This window comes from Aristolochia californica, unplaced genomic scaffold, assembly GCF_029961685.1.
Source record: "Aristolochia californica isolate CCGP_79_NKW_82.1479 unplaced genomic scaffold, dmAriCali1.0.hap1 SCAF_12, whole genome shotgun sequence".
NCBI classification, from domain to species: Eukaryota; Viridiplantae; Streptophyta; class Magnoliopsida; order Piperales; family Aristolochiaceae; genus Aristolochia; species Aristolochia californica.
The window spans coordinates 24,961,768-24,989,026 of NW_027181793.1; the positions used below are offsets into that span (position 1 = coordinate 24,961,768).

General features: G+C 36.8%; 3 protein-coding genes across 4 annotated transcripts; 1 reads left to right on the forward strand and 2 right to left on the reverse strand.

Annotated features, from left to right (window-relative positions):
- Window positions 1-1,653: 1,653 nt before the first annotated feature.
- LOC137946299 (uncharacterized) lies at window positions 1,654-8,047 on the forward strand. Its single transcript, XM_068792538.1, has 9 exons — window positions 1,654-1,832; window positions 3,268-3,348; window positions 4,283-4,332; window positions 6,299-6,376; window positions 6,852-6,909; window positions 6,994-7,043; window positions 7,269-7,377; window positions 7,464-7,525; window positions 7,826-8,047. Exons 1-9 carry the CDS (start codon window positions 1,749-1,751, stop codon window positions 7,863-7,865), a joined length of 612 nt encoding a protein of 203 aa, XP_068648639.1. The 5' UTR covers window positions 1,654-1,748; the 3' UTR covers window positions 7,866-8,047.
- A 1,776-nt stretch (window positions 8,048-9,823) lies between these two features.
- LOC137945266 (vacuolar-processing enzyme-like) lies at window positions 9,824-13,241 on the reverse strand. The gene is made up of 9 exons (XM_068791069.1): window positions 12,991-13,241; window positions 12,062-12,226; window positions 11,808-11,964; window positions 11,444-11,529; window positions 11,152-11,351; window positions 10,962-11,010; window positions 10,653-10,868; window positions 10,355-10,561; window positions 9,824-10,259 (listed from the first exon to the last, which is right to left on the reverse strand). The coding sequence occupies exons 1-9, from the start codon at window positions 13,189-13,191 to the stop codon at window positions 10,077-10,079; spliced, it is 1,464 nt and encodes a 487-aa protein (XP_068647170.1). The 5' UTR covers window positions 13,192-13,241; the 3' UTR covers window positions 9,824-10,076.
- Window positions 13,242-15,108: 1,867 nt separating this feature from the next.
- Window positions 15,109-26,309, reverse strand: LOC137945708 (zinc protease PQQL-like). 2 transcript variants are annotated; one of them, XM_068791693.1, is made up of 21 exons: window positions 25,890-26,309; window positions 24,739-24,985; window positions 24,537-24,662; window positions 23,706-23,843; window positions 23,471-23,605; window positions 21,750-22,007; window positions 21,538-21,675; window positions 21,366-21,435; window positions 20,953-21,166; window positions 19,557-19,662; window positions 19,226-19,459; window positions 18,944-19,108; window positions 18,719-18,868; window positions 18,552-18,643; window positions 18,373-18,454; window positions 17,773-17,856; window positions 17,542-17,658; window positions 17,177-17,287; window positions 17,011-17,091; window positions 15,789-15,983; window positions 15,109-15,698 (listed from the first exon to the last, which is right to left on the reverse strand). In XM_068791693.1, the coding sequence occupies exons 1-21, from the start codon at window positions 26,096-26,098 to the stop codon at window positions 15,621-15,623; spliced, it is 3,030 nt and encodes a 1,009-aa protein (XP_068647794.1). In that variant the 5' UTR covers window positions 26,099-26,309; the 3' UTR covers window positions 15,109-15,620. The 2 variants fall into 2 exon arrangements, with proteins under 2 accessions (XP_068647794.1, XP_068647795.1); XM_068791694.1 differs by lacking the exon at window positions 15,109-15,698 and having other exon boundaries at window positions 15,919-15,996.
- Window positions 26,310-27,259: the final 950 nt, after the last annotated feature.

Genomic DNA, 27,259 nt, shown 5'->3' on the forward strand with positions numbered 1-27,259 from the left:
TATTTATTATATTCACTTATGTTATTTTTAACTTTTTTATTTATTTTAAATAATTTATTCTAGTCACACGTAATTAGTATATTAATTTATAATAAATTTTAATCATTAATTGGTTTAATTATCCAATTGCTAGAATTAATTAAACCATTAGGTGTATTTATTATATTCTCTTGTGTTATTTTTTAATTTTTTATTAATTTTGTATAATTTACTCTAGTCATGCGTAATTATTGTTTTAATTTATAATAAATTATAATCATTAAGTAATATAATATAGTTTTTTTATTAATTAAGATATTAATATATTCTAATACTACACATTAAATCACTTATAAATGTAGTAACCACGTTTATTTTTGTTAATTATATGTTAAAGTATATATTTTATTTAAGTATATTATAAAAGGTTACTCATTTTTTTCTTTATATCATATTTTTCATTTGGGGGCATTAACACTGGAATCTATTTTCCAGCCAAGTGAACTCGTCTACACTAACACCCAAATAAGTTCAAGTTGAATCAATTCATTTTTAACGCTAGAAAAACTTAGATGTCACAAACTCATCAACACAATGACGCTTATCACCCACCCCATAAATCTACAACAATCGCCCTGAAAGAATAAAGAAAAAGAGACCCAACCCATCGAACAAACTGAAAACACCTTCGATCAGAACTTCGGACTACTGATTTTCCACTCAACAAAAGTAAAATCAGGAGAAGAAATACTACATGTTACCAAAAAGCAACAAAAAATTCCAAAATCCCCCAACAGACGCATGTATTGCCTATGCAGATAATGCCACTTATTGAGAGACAACAGATCCATTAAGTTCAGTCGCAAATCATAACAGCAGTATTACCCTAGAGAGATAGATTGACCCAGCAAGGATCGTTAAGCGGAGATCGGGATAAATGGACAGCTTCGAGTGCACAAACAGGAGCATTGCCTGCTTAATGGAATCCAACCGCTTGAAGGCTCGGCCTTTCATCTCGACCATAGCTGCCATGACTACGTCGACGCAAAAGAGAACATCTTCGCGGCAGATTCGTGAAGGCAGGAGAGTGTACGGTCGGGAGAATGGCTCCCCGCGTGCTGCTTCCATTTCTGTCCTCCTTCCATTTGTGCTTTTTCTTCGCGTGACTTCCGGTTGTTCTCGCTGCCGAGAGTCTATATGGGCCAGCCCACCAGTAGACTGGACAACGCCATTTGTTCTCACCGTGGTTGTATTGACGATCCAGCCCGAAATCAAGGATGATTTTATTAATATATATAAATAATAAAAATGCTCTCGAAAAAGATAGGAGAAGGCGTCGTCTAGTTGCTTTTAAGAGTTCGGAACCCCTTGTCAATCGGACGCAATCGAACCCCAAACGGCGGGAGTGTATCGTCTGAATGTCTAACAGATTATGGTTAACTTTCGTTATATCTATTTTTAAAATAATTATATTAAAAAGAAACTATTTATTCTGATATATTTTTTATAAGACTGAGAGTTCAAGACGCATTAACTTACTTTTCACCTTGCAAATAATCCTACTTAATTTCTCTTGCCTCAGGGCTCCACGCACATAGGCGCACGTTAGGACCTACCATGTTGTCTTTCGACGTGTCACTTTGTGGTAGAGTTCGAGGTATTTCTTCCCCAGTAGAGCAGTGCTTTTCAGCTCCCGCTTCTGGCAGATTCTAGCGTTTTCTCGTCGGATTCGTTGCGAGCTACGCAGAGAAGGCAGCCTCAGAGAAGAGATGGCTTGTACGCATGATCACAGCTGCGAAGATCACAACTGCGCTTCAGATTGGTCTCTTTACAAGCACATAGATCTATCTAAGGTGTATTGTCTTTTCCGTTTTCTCTTCTCTCTGAAATGCGTTTTTGTTATCTTCGTTTTTACGTTTTGCATGTCGGTTTATTCTCGGAAAATGCACCGGTCTATTGGTTTTTTAGTAGCTGCGCCTCAGGTTGGTCTCCTTACAAGCACAAATATCTATGTAAGGTGTATATATCTTTTCTCTCGTCTCTAAAATGCGTTCTGTTCTCTTCTTTATTCCGTTCGTTGTGTCATTTTTTCTTAGAACATGCAGTGGTCTATTTTTTTTTCTACTGTTGTATCAATTATTACGAATTATGATGGATATGTGGCCATTGAATGTGTTTGACATCGATTTGGGGCATTTGAAATGGTTTAGATCGTCGTCAATGTTATTGACTATGTTTAATACACTCCGCATTTGTGGTTTTCATCTCCAGCGGTTTCCATGAATCCCTTGAGTTAATTGATGTGAATGTGCAAGAACCTGACGATGTAAATTAAGATATGATCCCCTTAATCAGTTCCGACTCTGTTTTGTTTGACTAGAGCTCCGTTCTTTTGCATTGTTGTGTTTTCAAGGTGGAGTTGCTTCTGTTATATGAGTATTCACTGCCTGACAAACTGACGTAGGAGTTACTTGATCAAACTTCGTATGTGATCTTACAGTAAATATTACCTGTTCTCCATGATTTTCATTTCTCTTTAGCAATTCAATAAGGACACATCTCAATAAATGCGATGAGTAAGTTTCTGCATGTTTTATGTGTCTCCCGAAAAATTCTATCCATGTCAAGCCCTGTTTTTTTTGCTGATGTGACAGGGGAATAAATCAGTATTGTTTTGAAATGTAGGAAGTCATCTTTTGGTGACAGATTCTTCAGTAAAGGCATTTTTGCTTCCCATGATTTATTGATACGTTTGATTCTATATTTTGAACCATGACAACTACCCCATCTTCTGGAAGCTATTCAGTTTCACTCCAGGTCCATTTTTTTTACCTGCATTTTACCTGGAACATGGTTCACCTTGCTAATGAACTTCTCACCTGAAGAATTCTGTTGAATGCCCTAGCGATTGTTGCAGCCTCTTAGTTTCAAAGTGAACATGTTCAACTGTTAGCATTAGGCTGTCAAGACCTGAACGATTAAGGAGAGTTGTCAGTTTACTTGTGAAGTTAAATTTTGCTTATTAGATAACAGTGTCAAGCTGTTCTATATAAATATATATATTAAAGAGAAAAAGTTTCAGGCATTCGAGAGCTGTTTCTGGTTTATGCTGATTACAAGTATGTTGTCTAGTTGTTCCATAATTCTATGCTAGTGAGACTGTGAAACCATTGCATCTGCGGTATAGGCCTCATCTTAAAGCATACATACTCTGATTTATATTGAAGATGAAATCTTTCTCATTGCCATTGTTCTTGAAACTTGACTATTCCTCTTGCTATTATAAAGGCTTCAGCTTTAAACGAGTCAATTGCTGGAAGTGTAAAATCTGTGTTCAAACCTTGGGAGCAGAGATTAAATTTCTCAGAGGTAATACTTTCCTTTTAATTAAGTCTATCTTATTTCTGACATTGGTTTTCATTTCTACTATTTTTTCCTTGATTTGCTTTAGCTTCTCGGAGATGGTATTGATTGTTTCATAGTGCCATGAGGAGAACAAGATGGCTTTCTGATCTTGACAGTTATACTATTTTTTAACCATATTATTTGGTGTTACACATTATTCTGAAAATAGAAGAAGGTCATGATGCTATTTGGAGCTACAAAGTTTATTATGCTGGTCAATAACATTATATGGCTGTACAAGATCACAGTGAAAATCAGCCACAGAACTGCTGACTGCTTAAGCTATTGAAACAACATGCTGACCCTACCCCTATCAGGGTGACAGAAAACCAATTTGATAATCCGATGGGTTTGGGTCCATTCTGCTTTAAACCTTACACTTTCTCAAATAAATAAAAGAAAATTTAGGCATATGAAAAAAGAAAGAATACAAGGAATAAAGAAGCCCTAGGCAGCCTGCAGAGCAACGGTGTGTCTCACATCAAGATGTTGGTGGGAAGCACTTTCTTTTGCCAGCCAATATCAATTTCAATTTCAATTAGATTGGAGCTTCTAATTGTTGTGTGGGATTTATGCATTGGTTAAGTTTTTCAATAAGCATATTGTATTTTCGAGGTTAAGCATGTGACTTACACATCTTCCAAAATAGATGTGCTTTTTCTCCATTGCATCCAAGTTCTTTTCTATAAAAAATTGTTTTATTATTTTTAAAAAAAATTGCATCCAAGTTCTTTTTATCCTATTCTTCTATATATTTTTTTTTCTATTACCACTTTAATACCTGATTCTAGAAGATTACTGTTATTGTCATATTCTATTGAAATGCTTGTCTACGGGCATGCATATTGCCACAGTGCTTTAATTTGTTGATCACTTTGGTATGATTCTGAATCTATAGGGCTTTTTAGAAAGCAATGACGGCGATCCGGAGTTACTTGTTTTCATCCCGTAAGTAGTTTATTCCATTCCTTTTACTGAAATACTCTCTTGCATGTGTATGTAACATCTTAAAAAACATCTTCCTAGTAGATACCACAGTCTTGATTATTATTTTTTTGTTGAAATGATCACAATCTTGATTATTATGCATCTATATTTTTTGTTTTCAAGTACTGTTAACTGTACGTACATACTTAGTGGGCTATCACATGGTGACATAAATACATTGTACTATACACAAAATAGATGTAAATGTTTCGACACATGTGCTCTATGATAAGCCTATTGCGAATGAACTGAAATCGTGTAATAGTGTTTGTGTGCATAGGATAGTTTATGAAGACCAAGAATGCTCTTTTGTGTATTTAAGGGACACAAGCCATCCAGGGATGGGCATGGGTACAAAACCCAACTCTGACCTCAAACTCCAAGCTCTAAACCCAACACTGAGAAAAATCCAGATGGGGTTGGGAAACCAACCTTGTCCCGCCCCATTCTCCTTTCCCCACACCGGCCCTGTCCGTTGAAAACCTGCATGATCACTGCACTCACTACAAGTTTAAAATATAATTTAAAAATTGCATCAAATGATGTATAAAACAATAAAACATAAAGGTTGTTCACAGATTAATCATGATAAATTAAGAATAATAATAAACAAATGAACATTGAAGAATGTGAAAGCAAACAATAATTAAAAAAAAAAACTGCCACCATGTAACCTACCTTCTAGCTTTTTTGTTTTTAAATTTGTTTTAGTTTTACTTAAATACCCTTGAGAAAAGCAAAACAGTTACAAAGCATATGTGTCATTTATATTATATTTATGGGTATATGTGGCGTTTAAAAATTATATGGTATTTAAAAATCCTGTGGTTGGGTTTGGGGACACCCATCCCTGGCCTGAAATCCGAGGGTTTTTTTCACACCTTGTCCCTGACTTGTGGAGTCAAATGGGAATCCCATCCCTGAGTTTTTGAGGTCCGGTCAAGTTTCCCGGAAAACCTGACCTAATGCCCACTCTTAAAGCCGTATAAGAGAGAAGTTTGAAGAAGCAAATGAATGGTAATTGAGTTAGATGGTAGAAAATTATTGTAGTCCCATACTCTTATGTAATTGTTTACACAAAATATAAACCCTAAACCCTAAACCATCAAAAATTACGTATTCACATACAAACTTCTAGCACAAGCATAAATAGTATAAAACATCTATATCAAACATAGTTAAAAAGTCGAGAAAGAACATTCCTCATTAAAACTAGTATAAGGACAAACCCATAAAATCAATGTTACAAAACCTGGATTGGACTGGTCTGGTTCAACTGGATACGGCCTTTCCACATCAACATATTGTAAGACCCAGAAATGGATCAAACACAGTTTCATCTGACCAGGTTTGGTAGTTCAATCATTGAATTGGCTGACTGGGTCACTTCTTGCATGGGGAAATTTTCTCCCTGCAATACAAAAGCTCCTCTTTCCTGCTCCCTCTCTCTCTTGAAATCGTATTTTCTTGATTTTGAACTACTGAATTTTCCACCCTTCTTGTCATCATCCAATGGCAAGGAGGACAGTGAGTGGCTTCGCCCTTTCCTTGTGTTGGCTGACCCTCTTCCCCTCCCCCATGTGGAAGTTCTGGATGGTAGAGAGAAGGGCAGTGGCCCTTTCCCTAAAACAGAAGGAAGGGAGCAAGGGATGGGGCTCCACACCTTCCCTCCTTTTGCATAATGAAACCTGAAACTGAGTTTTTTAAAATTTATTTTTAAAAAGGTATTTGACATTGTATGATGTCATCCTTGGGAGAATTGGTGGTCACCTGGTTGACCCCAACTGAACCCAGGCACTTCACCAGTTTGGTGACTGGGTCACATTTTATAACCTTGCATAACACATAAGTTAAAAAGGGCAAACATCTCTTAAAAATGGAAATACAACCACCACCTTATCATGATGAATTGCTTGGTGCATGACAGATTTACATCGGATGTGAAGATAAAGAGCATCTCTATCATTGGTGGTGCAGAAGGAAAAAGTCCTTCGAAGATGAGAGCGTAAGCTGATTTTCCTTAACTACTCTCATGTTTAAGCGTAAAAGTCAATTTATAAGTTAAAAACTCCTGCCAAGATTTTTGCAGCTTTTCTAGAAGGTATTGCTAGATCTGGTTACCATGCTGATCTGGTGTTTCCACGTTTGACTTATCTGGTCCCTCTGCTGTCACTCTGCCCAATTGGTGTCAGAGCTTTCTTTTGTAAATGGGTTTATTGTGTTTGCAACCCAGGTTTCTTAGTTTAAGATAAAAGCAAAATATTACTTTCAGAATTAGGCCACATGGTATATTTCTGACATGGAGTCTATTATTGAATTATTTTCCTCTAAAACTTTGGAATTCTGATTTCTTTCTTAAACTTTGTATTAGGACTCTCTCTCCACCAGTGGCTCTCCTCGTCTCTCTTTCTTGCAAAAGTCTGTGATATTTTTATTTGCTGTATTCAACTTTTGTAAGAGCACTGCAAATTGAATTGTAGGTTCATTAACCGAGATGGAATTGATTTTTCAGATGCTCAAAATATGACTCCTGTGCAGGTAAAATTGTCTTGTCTCAGCCATCGAGTTATATTTTGTTCTTTCTGCAAATTCTAATATCTTTTTTTTTTTTCATTCTTCAAGGAGTGGGATCTGGTTGAAAATTTGCAAGGAGTATTAGAATTTCAAACAAGGTGATGGATCCATTTACTTGATTTATTTTTGCTTTTCAACTACCAAGATTTATAACTAACATTGTCCTTGAACGATTTTTTAATATTAGACCAGCTTCTTTTCAAAAATAGAAAAAAAAATCTTGATATGTAGTACATTTTGAGGTTTGAAGCCTTGTGAAATGAGATGCAAATCTCCTTCGAAAATTTTCACGTTTGACTAATTGTACTGACCTGTTCAAGCAGATATTCTAGGTTTCAAGGTGTCGCCAGCCTCACCCTGCATTTTTCTGAAAATTTTGGTGCTGACTCCACCCAAATTTATTATATTGGCTTGCGAGGTGAAGCTACCCAGGTATGTTATATAGTCAAGATCTAGTTATTTGCATCCTTCTGTTTTAAGTAGTGGTATCTTATTGGAATTTGTGTATTATTTAACAGTTGAAGAGAGGTGTCGTTGCCACTATAGTTTATGAAGTCATGCCAAATCCATCTGATCACAAGTAAGTATTATTTACAATTTCATTGATATTCTTTTCATAGGAATCGAAATGTTAAAATGTCCTTTTTTTCATAAACCAATGTGTCAACTGTGTTCACTGTTGTCTGTTGGGGATGCTTAAGAATGCATTACTCATTTTCTTTGCTGGATATACCCATTCAAAATTGAAAATGTCAACCGTAGCCCGCAGTCAGGATATCTCTAAAATGTTGTGGTTCATGTCCCTACACATATATATTCTCATCTATTGGATTCTTGATTTAGTTAGAAGTAAATATATGGGCTGTCGAATCTTCTGCAGAGCACCTAACGAGGGAGGAAGTCTATCTCATGTTGAATGATGATTTCCGGAGTCCTGATTTGGTAAGAGAGTAAATCCTTCTGAAAGATACTATGATTTTTGTGCTTTTCTTAAGACTGCAATGACTAGACAGTAAAGCGTTTTTTTATCAGTAGCATGACTCGCCATACAAATTGTTTTCTTATTTAAGTCTGTATGTTGGTGTGTAAGCACTTGTGCATATTTTAAATGGCTTTGAAAGAAAATGAGGTTGATAAAATACTCTAAAAAAGAAGAAACATCAAGCTTTCCTTGCTTCATCACGTTAAGCAGCGTTTAATGAAATTTTAATGATTCATTGTTTGACTAGGCATAGATGAAGTTACACCTTATTAGCCCTTTGTCAGCATTTCGGAAATTTAATATTAATATAGGGAATTTGGGTATTTCTTAATTTTAAAAATGATGAGAAATACTGTCGAGGGGTATTTTTGGATATTTGTGCGTATCGCAGACATGTCATTAATTTCACTTAAAAACATGGTAATTTCTGATGTACTGAAGAGGTGAACTAATTTGTACTTAGGTTTCACTAGAATAAATCGTATGAGAGAGAGGGTGGTCGAGCTGACTGTTTTCCTGTTTCCAACTCTTCTTTCTCACTTCAGTTGCTCTGTTTTAAACCTTAATCTGTTTAGTTTACAATAAATAGGAAAAGACAAAATTGATAGGTTCTCCGTGGAAGCTTGTGGACGAACCAATCGAGGAACTCTCATCCAGAGTTATGTTCAAATCAACGACTTCAAAATAAAATGTAAATTTATGCCGAGTGCAGAATTAAATATGCCTTACCTATTTGCAGTTGGGTAATCTCGTATGAAATGAAAATCTTGCTCAAATCCGACCGTGTATGACCTTGCACTGTTTCCTACGTGAGCTCACTTATCGTTAGAGTGAACTAGTTAGAAATCGAGTGATTATCTGCTGAGTATGTTCACTGTTCATTGCTTGCATTGTTTGGTATTGAATCAACCGAAAGTTAATAGATGCTTGTTAACCTACTAGGGTCAGACACCAAAAATGTCGAGAAATACGTCTGTCCGTCACATCTGCTCAAAAAAGAAAGAACGGAGTTTCAGCCTACCTGTTGATATCCATGGGCTCATTGCTAATATCCAGTATGTCTAAGTTATCAGCATCTGAGGAGCCCACTTTCTAAAAATGTGATATATCGTCCAAAAGACAGCAGCCATAACATGATATTCATAACAAAATGCAAAAGAAAAAAAGACTTCGTGGCTTCAGGAGAGATTCTGCAGGAGGAATTACACTAAATATCCTTGTGAACATCTCAGATCGGTTTATTACAAGTGACCAAAAAAACGGGACACCTTGAATATATGAAGCTCATTAATCCAACATCAACAGAAAAAATCCCAAGATATGAAGAGTTTTGGAATCAAGAATATATATGTACCCCATGTTTAAATCCAACACTTGCTTGTTTCTGCAATCTTCGGACTAAGACTTAAAATAAGACAAAAGCTTCTCATCTTTCTAAACAAATCAACAAATCTAACAAATCCAGGGAACACAATAGATCAATCACGCCAAACAAAGGCACAGTAGGCACAAACGCCCATGGACAAAGGGAACTTGAACCTTAGGATACCTAAGCCTGAATGGCACATTAATATAATCAAGTTATATCTCTACAATCTTCTCAAATTCAATGTGACAGGCACTGAATTCTAGACTAGACAATTATAAGAGTCCACGATGCTCATAACGATCTCCACAGATCTGTACCCAAAGAAACAACTCCCTAGATGATAACTTCCTCAATTCATTAACCAATACCATTTCCATTATAATACCATAAGAGTCATTCCTGTATTATACAGCTTCATTTGAGTTTGGGTCCCTTTGAGCTTTCGAAAGAGACGACTTAGTGTAGACAACAACACTAACAAAACACAAATAATAAAACAGGAATAAATATTGTATTCACAATACATGTGGACTAAAATGACTTTACTGTAGCTTGATTTAAAGGAATATATGTATTTACACATATTACCAGAGACTAAATACAAATAAACTGCTTCATCAACCTGCACATCTTTTCCCAAGCTATATATGTTAGACGGTTCGGTTCGGTTTCTCTAACCGTAAGTGACCCCGTCATCTTCTCTAACCCAATTCTTCAATATATTTACATGAGTATAATAGAATAAGCGTCTGGCCAGCTAAGATTCAACAAATATGACTATCATGCTGAAAATCCCCTCTTAACAGAACTGTAAGGCCCCAACGAAGTGTTGTCACATGCTTCTTTGGATAATGTAGCCATCTTCTCTTGATTGATTCCTGCATTGCAAATGTTTGCAAGGGAACGCATGTGTTTCATGCCATACTGCGACAAGGACCCACAATGAGTTTCGAAAGATCGTACCTGGACCAGGAATACATACACATCAGTATTTGGTTCTGGTACATAGAATAGTATTTCACAACTCAGTTTAAGAAGGAGAGGTACTGGCCGCTTACCATCATCTTGAGGCAGGTCCAATCATCTACCAAAGGCTGGCCTGCTGGTCGAACAGCATTCAACATCTCTGTGCCCTTAACAGATCCAAACAGTAACCTTCCGATGAGCTCGATGCTTCTATCAATATGCATTCTATGTGACAACATATCAACCAGCTCCCTTTGAGCATGAACTTTCTTTGGAGAATCTTCAGGGGCTTTCCTGAACTGAACACATAAAGAGGCGGATTAAGAAAAATCATTTGGAAAAATGCATGTCAAAGGTGAACAGCCCAAAAATCAAGCAAATCAAACTAACCTTATTCCAGAAATAAACAAGGTCTGCATCCCGTTGGTTCACAGCCTTCGAAGGTAAGGGCAGTGCATTATTGTCATCAATGAAAGTTAAATTATCATTTGCAGGATTTGTACCAATGAACAAAGATAGGTGCTTCGTGTTAAGATCCAAATCCCCATATTGCATAACATGGGACCCCAAGCTGTATGTGTCATGCTTTGAGGTCCTGGCTTTGACCTACATAGAGCCAGGGAATGAGATCTCTCTCTCAGATCCTGAAATTGATTCGACCAAAACAACAAGAAAAGGAAGAAAAGAATGAATGCTCACTAGCTTGTATTGCTGCTTCAAAGTCTCTGTCCGTAAGTTGTGTACATCACTGCCAACATATGAAAAACATGTATCTAACTAAACTTCATCTATAAACTAAATCGTACTATGAAAAATGTACATTTACAATAAAAAACAATACTTTTCTTTAATAACCAAAGAATATTAATTGATGCAAAAAATCACAAACCTGTCTTCCATCCAAGCAATACTGTACAAGTCTCCCAAGCAAGTATCATACTCACGAGGTGGGCCTGGGATGTCCCCAGGACAATAAGTTCCCCAGCTGCTTTCTACAGCATTTGAAGCTGTGGTGGCGTAAATATTCATGTCTTCAGGGAGAAGGCCTTCAAAGATACTCCCTGATTCGCAGGCTTCAAGATAGAAAACCTGTAACATAGTTGAACCATAACTGTTTTCCTTTTCATGAAATCAAGACTATGGAAGCAGTGAATCTAGGTAAAAAAAAAAATATTGCTCACCAAGCTCTTGTAAGACTTGGAAGCATGCATCTTCTTTAATGCCCCAATAATATCATCAGCATAAAGATAAGGATAGGTGGGCATCCCTGAAAATTTTAAAAATTGAATTAAAAAAGTAAACATTTCAAATCAGTAATCTGCTTTTCCTCTTTTCATGAAAACGAACTTTAGGCCAAGATCAAACTCAAAAAAAAAAAAAAAAATGGAAAAGTGGTGCTGATAAGACATGGTAACTTAATTTACTTGAGATATCCATGCCCTTAATTCAGTTTTTTTTTACTTGAAGTGGATTTAAGCGAGAATCTCAATAGAGAAACTAAAGCAACTAAAAATTTCCAATGATAGGAGTTGAAGGACTACTAACCAAGGACACCAGGACCACCATGATCAGAATAAAACACAAAAATACGGTCATTGGGACCACTATCAATAACTTTCCCACTGCCACCAGTAAGAGCCGTTTTGTTCCCAAGGAGAACAGCAATAAAGTTGTTAACAGTTACCTCATCTCCAACATAATCCTGCAATTAGGTATTCTTAACCATGAGAAAACACGCGAAACATAGTAAAATATGACACATATAAACAAACAGAGGCTTGGAAATGTAAAATATTAACCTTAGGAACTCCGGCATAAACATCCTCACCCTGCGGGTGATTTATTATGATGCCAGGGTGAGGATTTTCCACATTGTATGCAATATCATCATACATGAAAACTATGATGTTTTCATCTTTCAGACCACCTTTCTTCATGATCTGGTATGCATGGCACACATCAGCCTGAGAAACGTTTCAAATGTAAACTGTCAGCTTCAGAAATCAACCAGAATTAAATCTACAACAGAGAGAAACAAGGTTAAGCAAGGAAAAGTGATCTAAAATAGCATGTCCACAGATGCTGGAATTCCATAAAGTAACTATGATTTTAGAAACCTTTCCAAGGCTGAGCGAGTTTTTAGACTTGACAATTCGAGACAGCAATTTAGCTATTTATACATCTTAGCAGAACAGTATTATCGACTAATCGAAATTAGATTTGAAATCAGTGCTACAGGACAAGGGGCACTCTATGACAGCGGAAGAGTATAAGTAGTCCCAACTCTCACAAGCCCCTGAAATAATCTTCAAAAAAAGGATAGTAAGAACAATGATAATCAAAAGTATTATTACACCACAAAAGAGTGGCAGATAGACAGCATGATTTCCTCAATTTAGCAGAGCAACTTCTCTCCAAAGATATTTTTGACACAAAGAAGGTACAAAGAACTTTAAGAATGCCCACAGCACGTCTTAGCTAAATATAGTTTACGAAAACTATATACATACAGAGAAACTACCATAATCCAATTATAGCTATAAAACAAGTAAGGAATCTCTATCAACCTAGAGCACAAGCGTACAAAGGCACTCCAGGATTTGAACAGAGGAAGAAGATATCACGAAAGTGTACTAATACGACTATAAACTCAGTAAAGAGAATCCAACAGAGAATAGAAAACGCCAAAACAGAACAATTAAGAACTTCAACGAAAAAAAATATCCACCTGGTGCCTATAATTCCAATAACCAGACGATCCGGCGACAAGGACCGCCCACCTCGTCCCGATTGAAACCTCGTCACCGCCACCACCCGCATCCGCTCCGTTCGACAGCAATCTGATCACATCTCGATCGAAAACTCGGCACTCAACAGTCACTCCACACAAAAGGAGCACGAAGAGAACGCAGGCAGCTAGACGGTCCATTTCCAACGTCGCAGATACCGAGGAAATGGAGGACAAATCTTCCAGCCAAAGCTTCCAGCCAGAGACGATATGGAAGAGTGGAAGACCGTTTATTTATAGTTTTCACGGTTCCGGCACAAGAGAAGCATGAGCTACGTGGCAGAATCTGGGACGTCGAGGGGCCAATAGCGTTTCTTTTTATTGACGCGGGTAGCCTTGATTGTGCGGCCCATAAATATTGATTTTGTTCGAATGGAATCTCTTGCAAATTAAGACCGGTATCACAAGTTACCGAGGGAGTTGGAATCTCTGTGAAAACCGCGGGGATAAGGGTGTGACCGGAAGCGGGCTGGGCCTGGAGTGCCCCGGTAGAGATAAATCGGATCAGTCCATTTGAGCATGGCGAGCGTCTCAGTATCACCTAAATTTTCTTGCTTGAAGAAAATGAAATTATAAAAGAAGAAATAAAATATCTAGAAGACTAGCCTTTCACAGAGGACAAAAAACTCCAACACAATTGGCAACAAAAGTCATGAAGAAGATTCCAAATGAAGCCCCACTGGTTTAATTTTCCTGGAGATTTTTGAAACGGCAATTCCGGCCATTTATTACGTGGAACATATTTGATACCGAAAGCTGTCTAGGTACCTTCGAGGGGACTTGGACAAGAGCAGCTTGACCACCTTGTCAGCATCAACCTAACCATCGGAAGCAAACTTTTGAATTGCGGGCTATCCCTTTCTCTGGTCTGCCCTGTAGCTGACGTCCAGAGATGCTTTTCTGCACGTAATAACCGCCATTGACAATTAATTCAATGAAAACAATTCCCCTGTCTCTGGTCTGCCCACCATGTGGCTGACGTCCAGTGATGCTTCTCTGCACGTAATAACCGCCATTAACAATTAATTCAATGAAAACAATTGAAAGTGATTACGGGTAATTAAACAGGTATATAAACCTATAAAATTAAGATTTTTCGATTCAACCCGATTCGAAGAATCGAAAAATATTTTGGCTTTTGCTTCTTATTACCAAAAGTTGATCATGAAAAACCTAAGTAAGACTTCTTCCTCTGTTTTTACGGATCTAGAAAAAGTTCTCCTCAACATCACGCCAACAAATCGGTAAGTAAATAATAGTAGTATTAGGTATAAGGTCACATATAATTTTGAGAAATAATAAATAGATTAATATTTTTAAGTGTTGGTTTTCATGAGACTAGGCTTCTTAAATTAAAAAATATATTTTATTTTAAAGAGAATTCACTAAAAATTAGAGAAAATCAATAATTTTAACGAGAGAAATTAATAACCCAATCGGACAAAATAAACTGTTAATCGAGTAAAAACTCCCGCCTACTAAGGGTAACAACGTCATTTTACAAAGAAAGTTTGCAAACCCGGCCTGCACGGTTCATGTGAAACATAAAAACGACCAAAAGAGATCCGGAGATTCACGCGAAGGTGACAGTCATGGCTGCGAAAAAAGTATCTTGAGGGTTGCGTCTATGATTCAAAGAGATTCGGATTCTCTTACAATAATGGTGGCCCACTGCATACCGGATAAGACGGTACGCAAGTAGCGCATCCACTTATAGCAATTATTGACTAGTAACAGCCAAGCAAGCCACATCAAATGCATCAACGTCCGCAAGCAGTAGTAACCCTGTCGGGGGCGAGCAGTGAGCATCAAGAAGGAGAGGACCATTATCATACACGCGTTTCATGATAAATCAGAACGAAACGGAAAGTAGAAACCATGAAACTCCTCCAATAAGGAACACTTAAGAGTTAGTTACTAGGCGGCAAAGAAAGAAAGTTTTCTATGTACAGATACCTGCACCGCTGAAACAGGAATGATTTTCTCTAACAACTGAATTGTTTTCTTTTAAGCTTTCTTCTCTGTGGATTTGCTTCCATTGCATGTCAAAACAAAAATAGAAAGATATACCTGCTTGCTCTGCTTTTATTACATTCATGCTCCGTGAACAATTGGGGTAGACAACATCCTGGTAGAGTAGGACCTTATAGAGGAATGATCCAATAGCATTGCACTCGTTGTGAACTGGTTCAATAGGAACACGATGGAAGGGAGAGTAACAAAACAGAGTTGGGAGGTAGAAGATGATAGATTATAAAGTACATGTGGAACATACAACTTTGTGGTTTCCACTTTCCAAATTATGGTGAAGGTAATGTTAGCTATGACACCAAAGAATGTATTATACATGGAAGCTGCGGTCATTAATGATTTTTCTTGATAGGATTTGCCCCCAAGTGGGGGATCAAGTTCAATGCCGTGGTCTATGTGATTGCTATTTACTTCCTGTTGATGATCTCCATCCTTTACTCTTGGGTCTCTTCTATATGGGCTCCATAGGCACTCATACATAATCAATTTCAATGGCACTGGAAGTTTTAGATTTAGTTTAAGTAATTCCATATCAAGTCTTAAGATTTCAGAGTACTACGAGAATATCTCCACAAGCTAACAGCCAACACCACAGCGCTTGCCACACCCGCCAAAAGCTGGCAAAAACCAGGTAAAAAATAGACTCTGAGATCAAGGCTCTTCACCTACCATTAAAGGTATAAAATGCAAAATATAATTTCACTCACCTTTACATCTCGGCTGGCTTTGCTTGGTGCAGATCTAAAAAATGATTTCAGAAGCTTTAAGCCAGATAATTGAGGCATTAGAATTACAGCAGTATACTGCCTTCTGCATGGAGAAGGCAGTACCCGTTGTAATGCCATCTGTGCTGTAGATGGTGTCAACGATGCTCTTACTTTGGATCGTGCCTCATCTTGCACCTGATCATAGTAACTAAAGAAACTGAGAAAAACCTGTAGTCCAATCCATCATATACACAGAGCAAGTTGCTAAACTTATGGCTAAATGACTTCTACATTGTTTATTCATGTTAACGAACTTCAAAGTATTGGAACCTAAATAAACAACCATCGTGTACCTTCAAAGTCTGACATATCATTAATTTGCACATCTTATGACCAAAATATACATCATTTCCACCTTTTACGGACGTAGCAACTAACAAATCTTTTAAACTCCCAAGTGACTAGTTAATGTCATTCTGATGCAGGATGAAAGCGTAATGAAGCATGGATTTAATTGTCGTATGAGAAATTAGAGAATGTCGTATCAGAATGATAAATAGGAGAATAGAGAAAAATAATTTAGAGGACGAAAATAGAGAAAGAGGGGGAAGAAAAAAGGGGAGGGAGAGAGGGAGAGACCCAAAACAGGGAAGTTTCAAAAATTCATTGTCAAAGATGAATTCAACATCCTGTTACAACCTATAAATAACTAAAATTAAATTTTAAAATTCAAAATAGATAAGATCAAATCCAATAATATCAGAAAAGATAAACTAAAATTCGAATTGAAATTTAAAATTCAAAATAGATAAGATCACTATTTGATCAAATCTAGTAAAATCAGGAAAGATAAAATAAAAATAATTTTAACCATAATTAGTAAGTCCACTTGGTGAGCATACTGGGGTCCCCACCACATTCCATGCAAACAGAGCCACACTGCAAAATCTTTTTACTTAAGATTTGGAGTTTCTTGAAGAAGTTTGTTTTCAACAAGCACCAAATCTTTTCTTTCTTTTTCTTTTTTAAATATCAGTTTGTGGTCTGTAAGTTTTTTTTTTTTTTTTATCTGGAAAGACAAAGTCAAGGCATGCTCATAATGCGTAAATGGGGCTACAGGCCACACAAGAGGTAAGGACTCACTCGTATTCATCTCACCGACAGTGGCATTTTCAAGGAGCTTGTTAGAGGATAGAATAAGCTCAACGGGTCGTATTCATACCTCAAATGATGCACTGACATCGCCACAATAGACCCGTGACTGATAGCTACGCAAAATTCGATCCAACCAGTAGTAGTTCTCCTGAAAGAGCAAATATAGATGTCATAAAATTTGCATAACTTATTAAACATCATTCATCAAACACTAAAACAATAAGAGTATTCACCTGCAGCCCATTTTCATGGGCTCGTTGCTCAATTTCAAGGATGGTTGAAACATCCGCATCAGAAAGGCCCAGCTCCTGAAGACATGATATCTCGTCCAAAGCAAGATCAACCTAAAGTAGTAGCAGTCATAATATTTACTAATACTCCACTATCAATCAACAACAAAACCAACAAGAACTCTCAACCAAACTGTTCCTAGCAAAGGTCAAATTATTGTTTATGAAGAAAAATTTCTTCACTAACAAGTTGTTGAGTTTCTTGTTTTTATTTAGACAATTTTTCATAGAGCTCCATAAAGTAATAGAATATATGAAAAGTAGAGGATAGCCTTTCAGCAGGTAAATGCAACTGATCAAAGACATACCAGCTTCCATGAGATATCCGGGTCACAGGAGAAGATTACACTGATATCTCCACGAACATCTCCAGTTCTTGATGGTTTATTACCACCAAGAAACACAGACACTCCAACAGAGTAGATCTAAAACATAAATGTACATAAAAAATTAGGGCAGTTAATAAACATATAAATGCATATAGCCCATCATAAACAGTTAACTCCCAAGAGTTGTCAAAAGTAGAACAAAGAATATACCTGACCAAGTTTGAACCGAAGAACTTGCATTATTTTTGTTTCCAGAAGCTTGCTTAGAAATCCAACGTAGTGAATCTCTTCCATCTTGAAATGGAATTGGACGTAAAAGAAAGGAAAACAGAAGACTTCTTAATATGTTTGTTGCAGTGAAAACAAAAAATTAAAGTATAAAAACCAAAACACAACACAGATAAAGTATTATTTATCTTCTTCCTTCTTTCCATTTTTCCCTTATGAGATTTAGACACAAAATTATAATACAACAATACAGAACATGTAGTAAAGGTGCAAAAGTGAACCATGGAAATCAATCGAGGGAAACAAGAGTGGTGCTTACCTGGAAGGTCAAATGAGCGAATCATGAAAGAAAGAAACTATTAAAGTCTGAAAACTGACTACTTTTGCAGAAAGAAAGATGGAACAAAAACAATAACAGAAGAAAGAACTGTAGGGATCACTTCAGTAAAGAACTGCCCAGATAGTTGCTTTAAGATACATGAAATATGTATAAATACTAACAAAAAAATGTTTTTCCTTTTTTGAAAAATAGTTCACATTCAATAAATATCAGGAAAAAAAAGCAACGACACTTCCACACACCATAGATGTATTCTTCAACTCCACAGGAAAGGCAAGTTGGACAGAACATTGTGCTTCCACCATAGGGCTGCGCACTGTTTCCCTGCATGCATGGCATGAGCATTTCTGTAAGAAGAGAGCGAAATCGAATATATATGGTTACAGATCACTGTATGATAAACCTCATGTATAACATATACCTAACAATTCTGGCTGGAAATGTAAAAGGTAGGCCTTTTAAATCATCTCTATTGAAACGTAAAATTGGTTCCATGGGCTTTGGGATTCCACCCTAGAAGCATCAACACAGTCAGCAGAAATACCACACAATAAAGTCTGAATAGGTCAATACAGAATTTGAACCTACCAGATACTGCAAAATGAGCGGAACTGCAACATTTGGATCTATATTTCCTACAATCACAACAGTGAAAGTGGAAGGGTCCTTGAAACAATTATTGAAATAATCACACGCTTTTCTAGGGTCAACATTTTGAAGGTCACTAATCCTAATTGGCTGCAAAGCAGAAGGTGAGTTAGAATCGTGAAAATGGGGTGATGAATGAGAGAAATATATAAGAATCTGGCATACCCTAAAGAAATAAGAGTTTCCATAGTTCAGCTCTCGGACACGGTTTGCAAATGCAGTATAAGGGTCCCGTTCTTGTGCATGAATTGCTTCTTCAGCCATTTGCATTACTATCTTCACTTCTTCTTCTCCTGGAACCACATCAGTTGTGAATAGCTGGTAGACAAGCTGCGGCACAGACAACATGTACATTAGGTAAAGAAAGATAGGGTGTTAATGTTCCAAAACATTTCAAAGGGGTGGCAGCAGATCACACAAACTATCAGATCTTCCAAAAGGACAAACCTGAAATGCAGTCTCCAGGTCAGATGGTGAACAGTCGCCAGAGAAGGTTCTCATGTAAGCTCCAACCTTCGTTCCAACTTCAGCTCTCTTGCCAGCAAGCATATCCATGAGAACTGAAGGTCTGTAGCCAAATACACCAATTTCTCCAGCGATTGTGGACCCCATTGAGCATGAGAAATAATCACATTCTCGAAGTTCAGATAAACCACCATATGTGTACCCAGTGAAAAGAATCTGCAAAGTGAAAAATAATAACATAACAAAAACAATAATAATAACAACAAACAAAAATATGTTAGTGAACTATGAAATTCAATCAGTAATCCCGTACCTGATCATCGAGGAAGTCTGTGCTCTTATAGCAAACCCTCATGCCATTAGACAACACTAATTCTGTGACCCCGATATTTGCATAATCATTCTGTTCGGTAATTGTCCTGAAACAAGAAAATAGACAAACATGCACTTGTCAAGATATCAATCTTATAGGGATAAGATAAAGCCTCTACCATTTTCTTGTCTTCTACTTTGGTCAATATGAGTTCACCTAGTACTAGCTGCTTAATAGACAAACATGCACTTGTTAAGATATCAATCTTCTAGGGATAAGGTAAAGCCTCTTACCATTTTCTTGTCTTCTACTTTAATCAATATGAGTTCACCCAGTACTAGCTGCTTTTATTGGGAAATTTCCCATTTTAGTAGGAGTTTTCTAATGAATTAAACTACAAGAAATATGAATCAATGTACGTGAAGAAGAAGACCGTCAACCTCAGCAGACTAAAACTATCCAATCAACCACTAGATGCATTAAAGAAAAGTTCCAGAGTATTATAACTGCTATTTTACATAAGTTTTTCAAAAACATTAATTTTCAGAGCATCAAAGTAGGGTGGGAATCTGGTTGTTCGAATAGTGACTTAAACTTGGTTTCTATGGTCTTTTAGTTGCTAATTTGGGTTCATTATTGTCTAAATAGATGCTTGGAAAAATTTTATTCACTAATTGATCACAATTAAAAAAGATGGTTCTCACTAGAGTTGGTGAAAACTCAAGCCCTAGGGGATACTTATTCTTAGAGACACACCAAAGAAATATAAAAGAGACTAAAATGATTTATCTCTCAGACTTCTCGTTATGAAAGAAAACCAACTCAGAACCTGTTACCCTTGTTAGAGAGTAGAAACTTTGTATGAAAGTTGGTTTATTGGGCATAGCAAGCTGGATGGGCATGTAAACCTAATCTATTTCTAGAGTTACTAATAGAGGAGTCAAACTGTGGAAGATAAGTTCAAGAGTTCTCTTCATTTTTAGCCTTTACTACTTACTTATATGCCCTCTCTTTGTCTACTACATTCTTCCCTTCTAATCTTCATTATCCAAGCAAGTCTAGACAATGCTTCAGCTGGAAACAGTAAGATTGGACTGCCCAAGTCTCTAGATGTACATTTAAAAAAAAAAACAAATTTAAGAACTTTAGATGTAGCTACAGTTCAGCAAGCTCAACTATTTGTTTCTTGTTGGTCAATCAAGCCTACTTCCCGACAAAGTCTCTTTGTCAATCAAAGCTTACTTCTCAACTATGTCTTTTTTTTTTTTTTTTGTCTGCCTCTTCTTCTTTCTTCATGACTTGTATTGTCCTTATACTCTCTCTCCTACAGGTATCCTCTCTTAATAAAATCATCATTCTCATTGATACTGAAAAAACAGTAATAATAAAAGCCTACCCAGGATTTGGCTTCACAGTTACAATTTCTTCAGGTATGTGCTCATCGTCCCATGGAGGAATGACTTGTCCTTCCTCAAGAGAATTAATTTTCATTACTGCTGCTTTTAGGTCATCTACGGTAGCACGACCTTGAGGTTCTACTATCTTAATCACACAACTGTGTGCTGTATGGAAGTTCTCAGCAAACCTGGATACTTCAGCCGCAGAAATGTCTAAGATAATAAAAACAAACACAGTTTTGTAAGAAAAGCAATAGGCTCAGTAGTAAGATAAGTCAAAAAACTAAAATCTAAAAGCTTTTCTACATTGCAATGGAAATGTAAGAAGTTCTGTAATCTGTTTTGTAAACAAAACCATGGGAATCCAACAATAGGTCAAGAAAAATGAAACGAATAGCAAAGTGTAACGCACGAGGTAAGATTGCTTTTTGCAGTTGTGCTTCATACTCAATCCCAACAACTGGCTCACTTCGAAAAAAATGCTGTACAATAACCACTATAAGCATAAGCATTCTGAAAAAAATTGAAACTTGATGAACCACAAGAAAAACAGAAAAAGATACAAAATGCATATATGAAATTACTTGTAAATATTCATCACGTAGATTTGTTGATTGCATCTGATCACGCTCCAAATAAGCAGATTCAATCTCTGACATCATTAAAGCACGGACAATAGATATTTCACGATCTGAGAATCCATGAATCCGAACTCTCGCAACCTGCAAGATGGAAAGTTCAGTGTGAAAAATATAGTAAACAAGAAGCCACTGACTTTAAGTGGTCCAATTTGTACCTCCAGCAGCATCGATTCAAGTGCTTCAATAGTCCCTTTCTCTTTGCAAGAGGAGGTCATTATGTAAGCCTTGATAGGACGAACAAGAACATCTGCAGCTGATGAGCAAGAGAAATAAGGGGGTTCCTTTCGACGAGATATTTTGAAAAATCTTTGGTTAAGAGCACAATGGAACATTGCTTCTGCCAATGAATCCCTGTAGTCCTTCACTGTTCTCAATTCACCCACTGCCATCTTACAACTGATCATTACTGCTGACTGAACCAATCCAAGAGAACAACATCAATGTAAGCACTTAAATAGAACGGTCACACAAACAATTGACCTTGTAAAAATATCACTATCCAACAAAACTCTAACCATCCATTCTGCTTGATGGGTGCAGATTATTTGACTCAATCACTACCAAGCAGATATTCCAAAATCAACATCATGAAATGATTCATAGGTCATTCACCTTCAATCTCCTCAATGTTCAACAGGTGAGTTGCTTAGACCTATCTCAAAGACTGATCCAAGTCCACCCTGCTTGGATTCAGACTTTGATCTGCTTAATATGGACACATCTTGAACCACATCAGGGTATTTTATTATATAAATCCTAAATAGGATCTGATTACTGACCAGATCTTGATAAATGTTTTCTTAATCCAAGCCACTATAAAATAATAGGAAGAAATTTCAGAGATTACACTTCTATGATAGTTGTTAGCAGGTAAAAGTCGCACAATCATATGACAGTACAAGTTTTCCTCCACCTCACAGATCAGTTATCTTAGAGTTTAGGAGTATTTTCCAGATTGGTTTACCTTTGAAAAGATCCTGGAATTATTAGTTGTGGGGTCACTTATCTTTGGGTAGTTATGTTGTGAAGAATCAGCCCAACTTCAACTGGGCTTCAGACAAATCTAAGCCCCAGAGTTTCTGTTTAGTAGTCTCGTGTTCTATGCGTCCTGTATGAGTATTCTTTATGACATGTGTGTGTATGTTGTTCATGTCTAGGTCCAAATTCTCTGTTTAACCCTGATGCGAGGAAGATGTTAAGAGGGTGAAAAAGCCCAACCCTTCAATTGTTGAACAGGTGTACCACATCTCATGTTAGTTCATTGAAGTAAAAGAAGTCATTGTTCTCTTATGTTAGTTTCTCCACTTTGGTTTGGTCGGGGCTTGAAACAATCCTGTTTTAAAGGTCAGACTTGGGAAGATGTCTCCTAACTTTAGCTGGTCATCTTGAGAGGAAGTGGTCCAACTTAATCATAGCAAATGATAGGCACACCTATACCAAGTTTTTCATCTCAAAGTGGCATTGCATTGTTATACTCATCATTTTTTTTGTTGACTTCATTAGTAATAGTTATTGAATATTAATTTAAAGAGTCCTCACTTAAGCAGGAAACAGTAAAGGAAAACCAAATTGGACCTGAACCCAATTTATCAGGATTTTCAGATACTAAGGAATTCTTTCACAGCCCTCGCATCCAATTTTTGCAGTGCTCCCAATTACCACTCCAGGAGAGGATTCTATGGAAGTAAGTATTGAGCCACGTTGGCTCCTCTCCAGTCTACAGGGTGCAATAAAGAGAGATCAGATGGAATTCCTGCCAGAAGTTGGACCCGCAGCTGCTTCTACCTTGAAGAACGGCCCCAAGTGCAGAATGATTCTAAATCAATAGAGTAGAAAGACTGTACATAGCTGCTTGAATCAATCATCATATACTAACCCCACCAGCTTCAGATTCGACAAAGCATGAAAAACGTGGCTCTTCATGAGTTGGAACAGAAAAATCAGGTAGCTGTGGAGGAAGTGTGTCTGCAACTTTTTGCCCAAAATGCATACTTATCAAATCAACCACAGTCTACAATAAAAAACAACTACAATGTCAGGAAATTGGATGAAATCATTACACTGTCAAGAGTCTACTTAACAAAAGAAAATAACTAGGAACAGGATTCAACCTGTGTATCAGAGAAATCCCCAACAGCAATCACAGCCATGTTGTGTAAGTGGTACCACTTTCTGTAGAACTGCTTAACTGTTTCAGAAGTAACAGTGCGAATAACTTTTTCTACACCAATTGGTAGACGTTCAGCATACTGCAAAGACCTCCTAAAAAGTTAATAATTGGTAGAGAAAATGGTGGTCCAATGCTGTTCCAGGATTAAGAGAACTAAAACATATCTTTCCGGCAACAAACACAGAGAACACACTAGCAGCCTGCCATGCCTTCAAGGCTAGAGAGTTGATAAACCATCATCTAAAACTCTAATAACTGAATTCTCCCATTAGATCAAAAGCTTGCACCTCATAAAAAACCTATTGCCTTGACAGTTAGGTCATTTATTTGACTAACAACATCAGACAGAATAATAAGTTGAGCATTTGGATGACTGGTTACGAGACATCAAGAGATGTAAGAGAAAGGAAAATGCCAGCAATGTACAGAATATAAGTGCCAGAAAATATTAGCACCAAAGAATGTTAACTTTTGTTTCCTATTTTTTTGATGAGTTGGAGATTGTTTACAGCCATAAATAACGACACACCTGAACCATTTTTTAAGCCTTCCAAGCCTTTAGAAAAAAAAAAAATGGACGTTTTGTATAATCACAGTCAGATCTACAGAAGGGAACCAAATGCTTACTCTGAAGTGAAAAACTTGAAAATTTTCCCAAGTTGAATCATTTCAAAGCAATTTATACAATCTTGAATTCAAAAACTAAAAAATAGAATCATGACAAAAAAGGAAAACATTCAAAGAGAAATTAATATTAAGAAAGAAAAAGAACCTTAGATCCCTCCATCATAAGAATCCAATGGGCATCTTGCATCCGCCCAGCCGCATTCCGCCCTCCTCGATATTCTTCAAGAACAGCTCCTCTTTCTTTTTCCAAATCCTGTGGAGAAACTCGAATCTAGGAAAAAAACAACTGGCATTAACAAGAAATAAGCTACCTTATAATAGCAACAGGGACTGAAACAAGATTCCACCTCGGAACTAAATTCTGCCAATACTGATATCGCCTGAGATAAAAGTTCGGGCTTGTCTACAGGAACAAACAGTTCATAAATTGTTTCGTCTGCAGATGTGGAAGCATTTTGACAAGCACCAAACTCAGCCCCAATGCTTTCCAAAAATTTGATAATGTCATGATTCGTATACTTTCTAGTTGCACTAAAAGCAAGATGCTCAACTATGTGAGCTACCCCACGCTCCTCCTCCTCTTCCAAAACTGAGCTGCCACAGAGCCAATACATTGACTAGTTAAATATTTCAGTGAATGCAATATAAGCAAGTAAACAGACAGAAAATCTGTTGTGGATATTAATTTAATACTGGTCTCTTCTAGTCCATAACCTCATTCTATCATTCTACAGTTTCACAAATGAAAGAGGACTGGTGAACAGCTAATTAATAGTCATTCTTTTGCAAAACAACAACTCATGTCTATAACCTCGAAGTGCAGTTCACAATAAATAATTCAAAATTTTTATCTTCCAATAAGACTTTAAGGATCCTCCAGAAGCAACTTATCAAGTATGCACCTTGAAAACAAAAAATAACTAACTTAAAGAATTATGGAGACCACATTTTAGCTGGAAGACAACAAATGTTTTACACTTTCTCCAACAGCGAGTAAACTTATTATCATCCATTACCAGTAAATGATCACAGGTAAAAATATGAGTGCTGTTTTTAAAAGCAAAATGCAGTACTGTTTTTTTTCAGGGAAATAGAGAATGATCACATACTAGAAACCCTTTTTTAACTCGATTACAGAAAAAAAAAAAATGTTCACAGGTACATCAAACCTGATGACAAAATTTGATCAATTAAAATTCATCGTAGACCAAAGTGCCTTAAAGATAAATAAATAAAAAATCAATAAATAAGAGGTATAAAACTACACGCCAACCAAGTCGGGAATAAAAAAACCATACTAGCGGATTCAACGAAAACAAATCCAAAAAGCAAAGAGCAAAGACTTGTCTCCCAAATTTGACGAACAAACACTAAGCCGGTCATTCGTGGTCTGCCCGAAAAGTAAATAAATGATAGAGAAAACCGAACAAAAAAAAAAAAAAAGGAACAGATCAATCAATGCAACTCGTCTCAGTATGACAAATCTACAAACACTCACCCGACCTTGACGGCGAGCGCGAGAGCAGCTCTCATCTTCGGCTTCGAATTAGATCGTACGTAGTATACTAGGCCATTTTCCAGCCTTCCGTACTCGACTCCAAATGGGGTTTCTCCAAGAACTTCGTCCATGACAATGTTTGCTAGCTTGAGAGACCTGAAACCAAGCCTTCGAGCGATAGGTGGTGTATCTCCTGGAAGCAAATCCATGGCCACGGAGACAACTACTCCAAATCAGAGAGAAAGAAAAGAGAGAAATCTCTAATCTTCACTTCTTTGGCCCCTTTTTGTCTGAAAATTTCAACAAATAATTTATTTGCGTCTTTTCGTTCTTCCTTGTCGATGCCTTCATCTCCCAACAAAGAGAGCTACGGAGGAGCTGCGCCTTTCCGAAAGGCTTCCACTAAAGAGAGTTAATCGCAGCTCCTCGACTCCGGTAAAATGAAATGTAAATCTACTGTTTTAGAACATGTTAACATCTGAGTGGATATTTTTCTTTTCCTGAGGAGTTTTTCTCTTTCCAGTTTCCTTACGCCCAGTAGAATCGGGATCCGATTCATGTCCCTGAAATACTAGGGATAATTCTGAGTTGTGGAGACTCAGCAGTCTCGGGGCCCAAAGCGGGTCAAGGCTTGAATATTAATCATTTCAGTTTTTTAAATAATTTTTTAAATATTTAAAAATTTTAAATCAAAACAAAAAATTCCCGTAAAATATGGAGAGAAAGAGGGGAGGAGGGTTACAACTAGGGGTAACACCGAGCAAAACCAGCTCGCAAATCTTTCGAGCTAGCTAAAAAAAACATGATTTAGTTCAGTTTAAACTTTAAATAAGGCTCGTTAAGTATAACAAGCCAAACTCTAGATTTTCAAAGTTCGGCTTATTAGCTCGTTAGTATAGATTTTTTTATGAAAATACCCTTCACTTTAATTACTCTCGTCAATTCTCTCTTTAGTTGGTTGATAATTATTTTTATTTACCTCAAACCTCAAAACGATTGATCGTTCAACCCTTTTAGGTTCTTCAATATCAAATATTATTGTTTACCAATAGAATAAATATTATTGATGGAGGTGTTTGCTCCTTATTTAAAATCTATTAAACTTGTTATTATACATTAATATATTTCATTGCAAAATCTTGGATTCCTCTATGATACCTTGCAGTTTAATGGTACCAAGGTCCTCACAATTTTTTAATTTTTTTTATAAATTTTATTTTTATTTTAAAAATTTTAAATATAGGTTGGAGCTCGAACCCAGCTCGAGTTTGAGTTCAAATTCAGTTAAAAAACTTGGCCTCGAACTTGATTACAATTTTAGGCTCGAACTTGAATTTAAGTTTAAAGTATTAAGATCAAGACACACTTAA

Bases quoted from the DNA above. Each gene is read 5' to 3' on its own strand.
- LOC137946299 (XM_068792538.1), top strand. From the start codon at position 1,749: ATGGCTTGTACGCATGATCACAGCTGCGAAGATCACAACTGCGCTTCA. The intron at 4,333-6,298 runs GTAAGTAGTTTA...GGTGCATGACAG, and splicing joins GAGTTACTTGTTTTCATCCC to ATTTACATCGGATGTGAAGA. The intron at 6,377-6,851 runs GTAAGCTGATTT...ATTGAATTGTAG, and splicing joins AGTCCTTCGAAGATGAGAGC to GTTCATTAACCGAGATGGAA.
- LOC137945266 (XM_068791069.1), bottom strand. From the start codon at position 13,191: ATGGACCGTCTAGCTGCCTGCGTTCTCTTCGTGCTCCTTTTGTGTGGA. The intron at 11,530-11,807 runs GTTAGTAGTCCT...TAAAATTTTCAG, and splicing joins TGGTGGTCCTGGTGTCCTTG to GGATGCCCACCTATCCTTAT. The intron at 11,011-11,151 runs GTTTGTGATTTT...ATATGTTGGCAG, and splicing joins ATTGCTTGGATGGAAGACAG to TGATGTACACAACTTACGGA.
- LOC137945708 (XM_068791693.1), bottom strand. From the start codon at position 26,098: ATGGATTTGCTTCCAGGAGATACACCACCTATCGCTCGAAGGCTTGGT. The intron at 24,663-24,738 runs GTGGAATCTTGT...TTTTTTTCCTAG, and splicing joins TGGCAGAATTTAGTTCCGAG to ATTCGAGTTTCTCCACAGGA. The intron at 22,008-23,470 runs GTTAGTATATGA...GGATTGGTTCAG, and splicing joins TCGAATCTGAAGCTGGTGGG to TCAGCAGTAATGATCAGTTG.